The sequence below is a fragment of the Myotis brandtii genome, unplaced genomic scaffold, assembly GCF_000412655.1.
Source record: "Myotis brandtii unplaced genomic scaffold, ASM41265v1 scaffold416, whole genome shotgun sequence".
Classification (NCBI taxonomy): domain Eukaryota; kingdom Metazoa; phylum Chordata; class Mammalia; order Chiroptera; family Vespertilionidae; genus Myotis; species Myotis brandtii.
Genome location: NW_005365989.1, coordinates 458834 through 471560, shown reverse-complemented (window position 1 = coordinate 471560; position 12727 = coordinate 458834). Strand labels below are relative to the sequence as shown.

The 12727-nt window shown below is 40.5% G+C and overlaps 1 protein-coding gene across 31 annotated transcripts in view; it reads left to right on the top strand.

Annotated features, from left to right (window-relative positions):
* The window catches only part of TCF4 (transcription factor 4), a 340777-nt gene that overhangs the window by 299914 nt on the left and 28136 nt on the right, over positions 1–12727 (top strand). For 27 of the 31 annotated variants that reach the window (XR_001363545.1, XM_005873627.2, XM_005873628.2 and 24 more), the window contains 4 exons: positions 2076–2143; positions 3471–3549; positions 6213–6289; positions 8870–9073. Coding sequence is in view for 30 of the 31 variants with exons in the window: in XM_005873627.2 (XP_005873689.1) it covers positions 2076–2143; positions 3471–3549; positions 6213–6289; positions 8870–9073 (428 nt within the window). In the remaining variant the exon portion in view is untranslated. The remainder of the gene's footprint in view (positions 1–2075; positions 2144–3470; positions 3550–6212; positions 6290–8869; positions 9074–12727) is intronic. The other 4 variants (XM_005873626.2, XM_014545615.1, XM_014545634.1 and 1 more) reach the window with 1 other exon arrangement.

Below are 12727 nucleotides of genomic sequence, written 5' to 3'. Positions count from 1 at the left end.
TAAATCTAATTTTAGGTATACTAGTATATGATAATGTTACTTCTATGAAAATTATATATATATGAATTTCTAGAATAATCACACACACACACACACATACACACACACACACACACACACGCACACAAATACTATGGTAATACCAGCTGGAAAATATTAGTTCTCTCTATGTTTTCAAAATATTTATTATTTTCTATTTAGAATTGTCTTTATTTAAAAAAAAAACTCCTTAATACAACAATTTTAATTTTCATGCCAGATAAAATTTTATTTATCTCTTATACTAAGTATTTTTAATACTCTTGATATCTATGAGTTCCTTCCACTAGCTCAGCATGATGTCAGACCCCCATTTCAAAGTTGCTTCCACTTAAAATCCTTAGTACTAATAGCCGATACAGAGACGAGCCTTTTAATTACATTTGGAAATTACAGATTACAGCTTCACTTCTTCTAGGACAATGTCAGCTACTTTTTAATGATTCAGTTTTCATATGAGTCTGTGGAATGAAAACAAATGTCTTGTCCAAAGGTGACTGTGTTCGTTTTACCATCTATCAGTGTTCTTTCAGGTTTAGTAATAACACATGAATATGGGGGTGGGTTTTGTTAATCAAATAAAACACACATCAAAAGACCACTAACTGGCATACCCAACATGTGAATATGTGAAAATAGCCAGCATAATTCAACTGTGCTAAGCAGAGGCCAAGAGAGTGAAATTGTAACCTGGAGAATGGGGAGAGGCTGACCCCTGGGGTCTGAGCTCTACTCCACTTCACAGACTGGACGTGGAGACACATTGCCAGAAAGCTGCTTTCTTGGGTCAAGGATAGGGCTGTGAATTTTTTAAAAAGTATTTGTGTAATAAAGTTTTGCTTGGCCGGAACCGGTTTGGCTCAGTGGATAGAGCGTCGGCCTTCGGACTGAAGGGTCCCAGGTTCGATTCCGGTCAAGGGCATGTACCTGGGTTGCGGGCGCATCCCCAGTGGGGGATGTGCAGGAGGCAGCTGATCGATGTTTCTCTCTCATCGATGTTTCTAACTCTCTATCTCTCTCCCTTCCTCTCTGTGAAAAATCAATAAAATATATTTAAAAAAAATAAAAATTAAAAAAAAATAAAGTTTTGCTTGGATTAATTAGTTTTCTTATTTCACCAAGTATTGAAAAATACCTTCCGCTGGAGTTTAATAGGTTTTATTTAAATACTACATCAATTTGCTAATGTCGAGGACTTGATGACTGCAGCATAGCACACGTAGGCGTTGTGCTGAGGCTGAAGACCTCCGAGGAACACTGGCTGTCCCATTGTGTAAAGGCAAATTACCTTCAAAGACACTTGCTGAATAGAGCTGGCTTTGGATTATACACTAGCACCTCTGTCTTTTTATTAATAGTACTCTTTGTTCATCTATTTTGTAGATAAAAATACCAGTGTTTAAGATGGAGCGATAGCTTCATGATTATGTAGACTGATTTTATCTCCAGAATCTGAGACCATGCTGACTTTTAGTAGCACAGCAGTTCAGTTTTTTTTTTTTAATTTCACTTAAATGTGTGGAGAATACATGTTATTTCAAATATTAAAAATATTTTCTCTCCTAGGCCTGTTACAGATTTTTTTGTTTGATTTTGTTTACTGTGGAACTCTGAGAGGAGTACCTCTTTTTATTTCAAAGGAGGTGTAAATTATGCATGAGGAGAATTCAGTTGACTATCTAAAATGTAAAGAAAAGCCAGACTTTGAGGACTTCAGACACCTGAAAGTACTGTCAATTTCTTAGCAATGAACTAGCATTCACCACTACACACTCCTAGGTAACAAGCCTGAAGGTAATAGCAACTAAAAGACTATATCTTTAAACGAAGGTGTCAGGTTTATATTTTATCTGTAGAAAATGTAACATGAATATATTTGACATCTACCTCAGCAAACAAATTAATGCTAATTAAAAATTAATGTGTCATAATTAGCATTAAAAATGCAATTAAATTGTAAGTAAATGGACCAGGAATAGAAAATTGTTAGACGTCTCACTGCCTGGTTTTTCATATTCTGCCTTTTGTTTTTGCAGCAAATAGAGGAAGCGGAGCAGCAGGCAGCTCCCAGACTGGAGATGCTCTGGGGAAAGCACTTGCTTCGGTGAGGCAATATTGACTTTGGCCTTCATACGTAGCATTGTGGAGGCCTGAACTTTAATCAGACGTGGACATGTGGAATTGTATACAATGAATGGCAAAGAGCTTTGATTTTGGAAATGCTCGCTTTTTTTTTCTTGCATAATGATCACTGGAAAATCTGAAGAGAGAGCTCTGAAGCTTCCTGGCTGGTCTCTTCCATCTTGTCTCCTCAGGGCTGCTAAGTGGTACTCAGTTACAGCTTCTCTGGTATTCTTGGAGTCCTTAGGTGTATAGGTTTTCTATCTGGATTTCTTATTTTTCTCTAAAGTCATATGGCCCCTCATTGACCATCTAAGACTGACTTTGTGAGGGGCAATTCTAAAATACTTTAGAAAAGGCATTTAAAAAGACCATCAGTGAGGTCTAGGGGGAACTGTCACACAATTGGCTCCTGGGGACTCAGCTTCTCTGCCTTACCTGCCCACGGCCAAGAGGCTGCACTGGGAGGGGTCCTGCACATTCGCTAGGGACAGTGGCACAGCTTATTTGTGTGAGGGAGGGTGCCTGGTGTGTCCTCAAAAGCTAAGCATGGGCATTTGCAAATGGAAGTGGAGATTCGTTGGTTTAACATTTTATCTCTTCAGTTGGTTTTTCCGTACCATCAGGATCATAAAATATGTTTGATTTCTCAACATTTTTACCAAGTAAAAGTTTTTATTTAATCTAGGCATTCTCATGTCTTGGAATCAAATGCCTTAATCAGGGGTCCTCAAAATTTTTAAACAGGGGGCCAGTTCACTGTCCCTCAGACCGTTGGAGGGCTGGACTATAGTTTAAAAAAAAAAACTATGAACAAATTCCTATGCACACTGCACATATCTTATTTTGAAGTAAAAAAACAAAACGGGAACAAATACAATATTTGTATTTGCATGTGGCCGCGGGCCGTAGTTTGAGGGCCCCTGGCCTTAATCATGGTGAAGAGGGAGTTGGACAACGATCTTAGGGATGACTTGGTCTGGCCTGTTTTGCGGAGTGGGGGTGGGCTCTGTGTATCTCTGTGGCTTTCCCACAGCCAAGCAGCCACGGGAGAAGTGGGAGGAAAAGGACTAGAAAAGTAGTTTGCTGACCTCCAGTCCAGGTCTTTTCCGACGATCTTATATGACCTCAGTAATTCTGATTTTGAAAGATTAAAGTGGTTACGTGTTGTTACTGCAGTTGATCACTAAATGTATTTTGTAAGTTGTAACTTTTAAATGAATTGCATGGATACTTTGCAGTTGACAAAATTGTTGATTGTTTGTTCCTAATAATGAGGATTTGTTTTCTTCTCTCCCCATTGTTTTAAGATCTATTCTCCAGATCACACTAACAACAGCTTTTCATCAAACCCTTCAACTCCTGTCGGCTCTCCGCCTTCTCTCTCAGGTACTGTCCTTGCTCCCATGCCTCACAGTGCCAGCTGGTGGGAGTGACTGTCCCCCTGGACTCCCTGCACTCGGAGGAGAAGCTCCCTCCCTCCACAGGCTCCAAACACCGTTTCCAAACAGACAGAAAGGAGTGGGAGAGACAGACCGCCATGGAAAGGCACAGTCATTTACACCCAAACTTCTCTTAAGAATTAGATGTTTTTTAAAAATATACAGACATATGGGAAACTTATTTCTGAAATTTTTCCTAGCTCTCTAGAAGATACTCCACAGAATAACATGTTCTAATAAAACATCTCAAACGAGACCAGGTAGTACATATAGCCTTGACTGTGATTGTACAGTCATCAAATATAGATTATTCAAGAGGATCTTTTCCGACAGAAATTTTAGACTTTCCAAATTCCCTCTTTGAAGTCCATGTAATTGGGATGTTTGAGGAAACTATAATCTTATAAATAAATTGTGAAGTGTGTGGAGTAAAAGGGGATGTTTGCCTTTAAAAATAACAAATTACATGAACTATGGCTTCAAGTAGTAAAATATAAGTTCTTACATTATGTTAGTAAAGCAGAGGTCCATTTAAAAGGCTCATTGCCCTTCCAGTATAAATGCTTCCAGAAGGCCCTGTCTGGTGCCCGTCTCCGCACTCTGGAAGGAGGGCAGGTGGCTTCTAACACAAAACTAGGTCACATCTGTACCTCATTGAAACCTGACCTTTCTGTAATTTATAGCGAGTCACTTGCTGAAATGTTGCCTCCTCCATCCCTATATCAGCACTCACAGGGCTCACTACAACCTGGCTCCCTGGTTCAGATCACCACCAAGCTTCCGGAGGCGATGGCCTTGGCTTAGGCGGGGTTTGATATCAGCCTTCCCAAGCCTCCATTGACATGGGGGTGGGGGTCACAGAATAGAGAGGGGCGGGGTTTGATATCAGCCTTCCCAAGCCTCCATTGACATGGGGGTGGGGGTCACAGAATAGAGAGGGGTAGCCGGACATTTAAGTCCAAATGCCCAGAGAAACAGTTGAAACTGGCAAGAAACAGAGATGATATTAAGGGGACACTGCAACAGCAGTGAAGCCTTCCCCAAGGGAAGCTCAGCATTGTGCGGATTAAGGGGACACTGCAACAGCAGTGAAGCCTTCCCCATGATAGAAAAGGCAAGGGAAGCTCAGCATTGTGCGTTGCATACCATGTTGTTCAGCTCTGGAAAGTGACCGCCAGCCTCGTTATACAGGGCGGCATTCCATGAGACCCACGAGAAAGGGTCTGAGCAGGGACAAAACCCTGTGTGCCCCATTTCAAGCAAAACAGCTCTAATTTTGTCTATTTTATAATTTGGGGGAAAATTCTACAGTCTAATAAAGCTTGAGAACCACTATTTTAGTCTAATGCTTAAGGTTAAGTCTGTAGCAATCCCGGAGAGCAAAGATCCGGGTGCACGCAATTCTGCCTCTCCACTCCTAGGTTAATGGGGGGGCTGAAAGTTGTGGTGCACAAATCATGCCAGAAAACACCCTAAATACTCTAAACCTGAGCAGGGTGCTCTCAGTGAAAGACCAGAAGTAAGGCCATTGCGAGGCCCTGGTAACCCGACGCAATTCTGCCTCTCCACTCCTAGGTTAATGGGGGGCCGGAAGTTGTGGTGCACAAATCATGCCAGAAAACGCCCTAAATACTCTAAACCTGAGCAGGGTGCTCTCGGTGAAAGACCAGAAGTAAGGCCATTGCAAGGCCCTGGTAACCCATCCTGGAAGACCACCTGGCAGCAGGGAAGGGCTTCATGGGGATGTAGACCTGGGAACAGGTCGCTGTTTTCACACTGATAGCTCTGTCCAGATTCTGTCCCTGAAAGTAATTGGACAAAATATTCTATTTTCATTTAGCATCAAAATACACACACATGCACACCCAGAAGTGACAGGAGAATGAATATTTAAAGGGCTAACTGTGTCGGGCATGAGATTCAGTGAAATCGTAGATTTTATTTTCCTTACTTGAATTATTTATCTTCTATTCTGAGTGCATATTGTTTTAAATTTAAAAGTAGGACGTTAGACATGTAATATTTATTATAGCAGGCATCTTTCTTTACCTGCAGGTTTAGCGAATCATAAAAAAATTATTTTCTTTAGAAGAAACTACTTACTTATTACTGTTGTTATGTTGAGTTTTTAAATTTCTGGTTCTGTGGATCCCTGCCAACTAATCTTATTTCCTTAAAAAGTTTCTGAAGGCTTATTCCTTCTCAAGGATCATTTTAAAACCAAGTCGCAAAGCTGTTTTTCATTGGTGAGAGAATTTTGGTTTAACAAACTGGCCTTGCATGGAGGCATAACAAAGGCCCGCCCCGGTACCCCTCCCACTTTGCACTTTTAAAAGGACCTTGACTATGTAGTAATAGTTTTCTTCAAAGGAACACTTCTCTAGCTAAAATTCCTCCTTTTAGGAAGCTTGGGAGAATTCTGAGCCTATGTAAAGTCTCCATGTTTTACATTTAAGATGTTTTCCTTGCCCCAGAATTTTTGGATGGGAGGTTCACTTTAGGGTCCACGTGGAAACCAACACTGCTGTTGCTAAGAGAACTGTTGAAAGTGTTGGTGAGATTGTTTTTAAGATGATGTCGATCGCATTGTAATTCCTTTGTTCATATCAGCAGGCACAGCTGTTTGGTCTAGAAATGGAGGGCAGGCCTCATCATCTCCTAACTATGAAGGACCCTTGCACTCCTTGGTAAGTCATCTGCTCATCTCTGCTCCAGCCACTTCCAGAGCATGTTTCTCTTGTTGCCTCGAGTTCACTCCAAGATTAGACTGTGTTTGTTCCTGTTTGTAGATTGTAACCCAGATACTGCTGCAGTGTAAGCCCAGGGCTCTAAAGATCTAGGACCAGATAGAAGATTAAAAATCCTGGAAGGATAGTGGCCCCTTCCCATCTGGGGAAAGATCCCAGCCGGTGATTAAATTACTTCCCTGAGATGAGCGCTGAAGTCCCGGCTAAAGCTGTGTACTGCAACACTTGAAGATCCTACATTCTCTGCTCTGCTTCCCAGAATAACACGTTTATAGGCATTTTCCTCTTGACCTTGGAACCAGAAGCCTACAATTACTTCCTTCTTCACTTTGGTTTTCATAGACACCTAGTGACATCAGTACACCTCTGCTCTTCCAGTAGGGAAAGGCTGGGAATTTGCATGGGGTTAATTAATATTCTAAGTAGGTGATGATTCAGTGTCTGCCTCTCTAGGCTTTCTCAAGTCTCAGCGATGGGACTGGAAATATGCGTGAAACACCACCACTTAGTGCAGTATCCAGGCTGTGCATGAACCAAACGGGGAGGGGTAGCAGCAAGGGGCTCTTCAGTCTTTCCATGTTGTTTCCCTTCGTTGAGGTGGAACATGGAAGAAGGCATACATGTATCTAATTTAATGTTGGCTTGTCAGCGGGTCAGGGTTTCCTTCTCTTCTGGCTTACTATTTAAATTAAGGAAAATCTAAAATTAAAAATACAACGGTATATTTCCCCCTTGTTCTCTCCCTGCTGAGGTGTGTGAATCACCCAGCTCTGCATTTTAGCCGGTAAAGGCAAGCACAGAGCGAGGCGGCATATGCACTACCTACCCAGCCCCACTAATCTGCCGCCAGTGTTTACCTCCATCAGTTATTCTCTGGGACCCATCTATCAAAACTGGGCTTTGTCCAACTATAAAACTGTAAAGACTGGGTTTAAAGTTGTGAACTACAGCTTTAGTTCCTTTAAATTCTCAACACTCAAGAGGGGATTCACACGAGAAACTGCTCTCTCCTCCAGGAAGCTGTGAGCCAGAAAGGATGGTAGGCACATGTATTCTTCCGTTTCATGCTTACATTTACACTTGGAAGTGTACATATGCATGCATTCCTATTTTTAAAATTAAGAAGCGTAGACTCAAAGAAGTTAACAACTTTTCCAAGGTCATACTAGTAGCCACGCTAAGAGTTTAGGGGAGGTCCTGTAACACCAGGGCCACCAAACCAGAATGCTCTGCACCATAGACTAAGTGTATTAGACCCACATTCTTCCTGTCAGTGTAGAATAATTAGAAATTGTTCTTCTCATACAGTAAAGCGGGTACATCTGTTTGCACAGCCCACTGAAAATCAGAGCGGATTGAAGCATGTTGTAGTACAAAAGGACATTAGATTTGAAGTCAAAAGACTTAGATTTGAACCCTGGCTTTATAATTTCCTGGTACTGGTTAATTAATTCATTTAATTTCTTTGAGCCTCATTCACATGTCTTTGTGGAAGGGGTAATATTGTCTTCCCTGCTTGCCTTACTCATGTAGTATGAGGGCCCAGTGGGATGTTAGATGTTAAAGTATACACTGGAGAGTCCTATGCAGATGTTTATTTGATATCATAATTTATCACACTGGAAAAAAGTGAATACACAACTACATGTCCATGTTCTTCACCAAAAACCACAGTACAGACCTTATCTAGTTGCAGACAAGTTGGATCCTAATGGTTGGGATGAGAAAAAAAGTTCAGTTGGTTTTTAATAATATACCTGTATAAGGGAGTGAATTCTATACTATAGTTAGGACTTTGAAATCATTTAGAAGCTCTGGTAAACATTAATTCAGTTCTTTGTGATTCTTCAGTAGTGAAATCTCTTACCATGTTGGTTGACAGAATTTTTGTAATTTTTCTGTGATTACTTTGAGTCCCCACTCCCTTCTGTACGCACGCACGCACGCACACACACACACTGGTGAAAATAGATAGAAAGCAAGAAACACAGGTGAAAATCAATAGTACTCAAGAAATTATTGTCTGTATGTATTTACCCATCCCTGACTTGATAGTTAGCACTGTATCATATGTCACAGAGGAAATCAAGGAATATACCTCCAGGAGGGTAATTTAATTGGGAAACTATAAATAGGTCACCTTTTCATGGCTAATTTTTAAAAATCTTTTCACCAATGCCTGTCAGAATGTTTCTTAAATTCAATAAATGTTTTTCTTTTCTAAAGTAAATCTAAATTCTCTTTCAAGCTAATGCAATATAGTACAGCATATGTACATTCAAATGTCCTGGAAGAATTACTGAATTTACTTTGTTCATGAAAAATAACACTGATTATAACATTAACGTTTGTCACCAGTTGTCTAGGAAGGATGCTATTTTTATTATTATTTTAAGGAAATAAACTTTATTGGAAACATTTAGAAACTCAAAGTGTGGTGTGTGTGAACTCGTTTTACTTATGTAACATATGCATGCACTTCAAACTAAATCAAATTTCACATCCTTTATTCACCAACAGCAAAGCCGGATTGAAGATCGTTTAGAAAGACTGGATGATGCCATTCATGTTCTCCGAAATCATGCAGTGGGCCCATCCACCGCTATGCCTGGCAGTCACGGGGACATGCATGGGATCATTGGACCTTCTCATAATGGAGCAATGGGTGGTCTGGGCTCAGGGTATGGAACCGGTCTTCTTTCAGCCAACAGACATTCACTCATGGTAAGTGATGGACTTTGTAGACTGTAGTTATCATATAAAATTAGATTTTCAATTATAAACACTATTGCTGCTGTTTTTCCCTTTTTAAAAATAGCTTTATTGAGGCATATTCACTTAATATGCAATTCACCCATTTAAGGTTTATATTTCACTGTGTTTTAGTATATTCACGGGGTTATGTAACCATTGCCACAGTCTAATTTTAGAACACAGCAAAATGAAAAGAAATCCCCATTGCCATTAGCGGTCAGTCACTCTCCATTCTTCCCCCAACCCCTCCAGCCCTTGGCAATCCTGATAGACTTTTTCTGTCAGTAGATTTGCCTAATCTAGGTTTTTCCTATGAATGGAATCATACAACATGTGGTATCTTTTCTGACAGGCTTCTTCAGCTTAGCACAGTGATTTCCAGGTTTATGCATGCTTTATCATACATCAGAGTGCCATCCACTTGTGTTGACAAACAATATTTCATTGTGTGCATTGTATGTATCTTCATCAGGTGATGGATATTTGAATTATTTCCATTCTGGCTGTTATGAGTAATGCTCCTATGAACATTCATGTACAGGCTTTAGTGTGGGCACGTCTTCATTTCACTTAAGTACATACCCAGGAGAGCATTGCCGGGTCATCACTGGTATTTTAAATTCTTCATCGTGGTGGCTTTGGCTAAAGGACCCAACCATCTTATGTTCATGTTACATTGCTGGCATTTCAGATATGAATAGGTTGAATTTTTTATTAAAGAAACGAATCAGTGCCTTTGAATTCTGAGTATAGGAGGTAGAAATATATGATGGGTTTGTCTGTCTAAATACCTGGTGTGGGACTGTGTCATTAAAGTGCACAGTAGTTTTGCCACTGCCTATTCATAAGTCTATTTGAATGCGGCTTAAGCAGATTTGTCCACATTACAGTTGGGATTTCAATGCTGCCCACTGCTTTTGGTAAGGATTTGGGAGTGAATCCCTTTTTGGGGTGATTATGAAGATCCAGAGAATCTTCCTAACAAAATATTAAGTGTTGACAATTAATGAGGTCCGAATGGGTGGAAAATTTAATGTTACTAGTGATTCTGTGTAAGTCCACTCCTTACAAACTCCTACCTGAGCAGTAAACACTTTTTTGTCCTGTTTTGTACCTTATAGATTCTTAAAAAGTTGCTTTCCTGTTATCCCATAAAGTGTCCCTGGTTTAAAGATGATTCCGAAAGGAGAATGCAAAATAAGTACAGGTCATTCCGAGGCTCCTTGCTCAGTCCTGTTCTTCTGCGTCCTTTCGACTTCTCTTAGTAAAAGACCGAGAGGACCATCCTGAGAGTGTGTTATGGAAACCTGCAACCAATTTGAAACCAAAAATACCGGTTTATAAATAGAAGCAATGAACTCACTTCTAAGACGTGGAAAGATATTTTTGAATGCCAGAGCTAAATCATTTTTTTCTTTTTCGCTTTTCCTTGACCTCTACCCCAAAAATTCATCATTGAGTAGAAATTGTTTGTCTATTCATGGCAGTTGCTAAGAGTTAACAAAAGGAAAATCTAGATTTTAATTTAGCTTGGCCTCAGGTAATGTGTTAAATACACTTGGGATGCATATAATATGAGATTTCAGTTTGTACAGCTCTTTTTTTAAAAACTACAATGTTTAAACAATACTGCTTTTAATTAAGAAATCTGGCTTTATTAAAAGCCAGATCTGTGACTTATAACCATTTCTGTATATCTGCTCTCAATCAAGAGAAAAATAGTTTAATTTCTGTAGCTGTGTTCGTTTTGCATATGTTAAACGGATGCCACATGCACCCAGGGCATTGCTTCAGAGCTGTTTTTCCCCACAAATATGTAAAGTTTGCTCTTAAATACCAGATGTATGTTAAGTGGTTCTTTAAAATAATAAACTATACATAGATGCTGTTTGGAACTGTGTGACCTTTGAGCTGCCTCCTCTTTGAGGCTGACTCAGAGGTGGGATCGGATGAGACTAGAATCATCTTTGGAGATGGGAAGCGGGGTGGACCCAGGTGGAGGGGAAGAGAGAAAAGCAGAACTAATCAGCCCGTGTTACACAGGAGTGTCTTTCACTTTGAAAAACTGTGCAGACGCCATAAAGCGGCTAGTTTTGCTGATGAGGAAAAGTTCTTGCCCGCTCCTCTGAAGACAGTTATGATCCCATCAAGGACAACCACAGACCCCCAGACAGGAGAGCAACTCCAGAGACATGACATGGCCACAACCTGATGTCCTTTAAACCAAGTGGGGCTGTGTGGTCTTTCTCCTCAAAAATAGTTAGCGGGCCCCCAGCATCCGGGGCCCTCCACCTGAAACTCTATCACGTGTGTGGACGAGATTGCATTGTCATTTTCTTGTGCAAACTGGTATAATTTTTCAAACAAAAACCTAAGAACAAAGGAAATAGTTTTTGCATTTAGTCAGTCTGAAGTTAGCCTTTGACCATTTGATGCATTCCACAATAAAAAGGAAGTTGAAGGGGAAGAGAAAAAAAAAAAAAACCCATCCCCCTCAACAACAACAAAAAAATTCAAGGAGGATCCTGGTAATGTTTTCCACATTTGAATTTTAATACATGAAACAGGCTATAAACGCTGGCCAGCTGCAGTAAATAAAGTAGCAGTGGGAGGTATGCACCGGAAACCTCCGCAGCGGCCTGGGGGACTTTCCTTCCCAACTGCACACCTTCATTTGTTGCTCTGCAGTGGGAGCAAGTGGCAGTAACTTAACACCATCCCGGGGCAGGTTTGGTTTTGAGCAAATCTCCTTTCTGGCTCTCCTTAATAATGCCTTCTGATTAAAGAATAGACAGCTTTGAATCCTCTTGACCTCCCCACTCTTCTCGTTTCCTCTCCCTGCCTTCCGAAAATAAAAACGAAATGGCTCGATAACTTGGAAGACGATATAAGCATTTCTTTCTGCAGCAGCTTGAAATCGTGGTGGGGAAAAGCCATGGTTCTGCATCGGCTATTATGTTATCTCATTTAATTGCTAACATATTGTACTTAGCTTTTGATTCATAAAATGTTTTCCTTGGAGTTCTGCAGTGGGTCTTCAGTGATTTACTGAGTATTAGCGTAATGAAAGGGACTTTTTCATAGCAGCATGGCTCATAACACTAGAGTGAATGGTGTAGACTCACAGGCTTTCTAGATGATATTATTTGCCCATGCTCTCTCCTGCTCAGAGACCTTTACCAGCTTTCCATTAGCTACCAGATAAAGACAGTTTTCTAGCGCAGCTTTTAAAGTCCCATTACCATTCACCAAAAGCCTTATGTTTAGTTATTTCAATAAACTTTTCCAGCAATACCAGTCTGTGCATATTCCCAGAATTTGCCCTATACATTCTTCTAGTTACTTCTCTTATTTCTGTCTGGATTGGCCGGCTCTACCCACTCCTCTGTCCATCTCAATCCACCATTCTCAAAGCTCTGGCTCAAATTCTGCCTTTCCAGGAAGCCTTCCCTTGCCTCCTCCTCCTGTGATAGTCACTTTCTTTTTACACTCATAGCACTACAGATCATACCATCAGCTAGATATTTATCTTACCCAGTTATGTGTAGCTATATGTCTTGTGTAGGTATGACCTTTGCCTTAGCAACTATATTGTAAATTCCTTGAGTACTAGGTATTGCATTT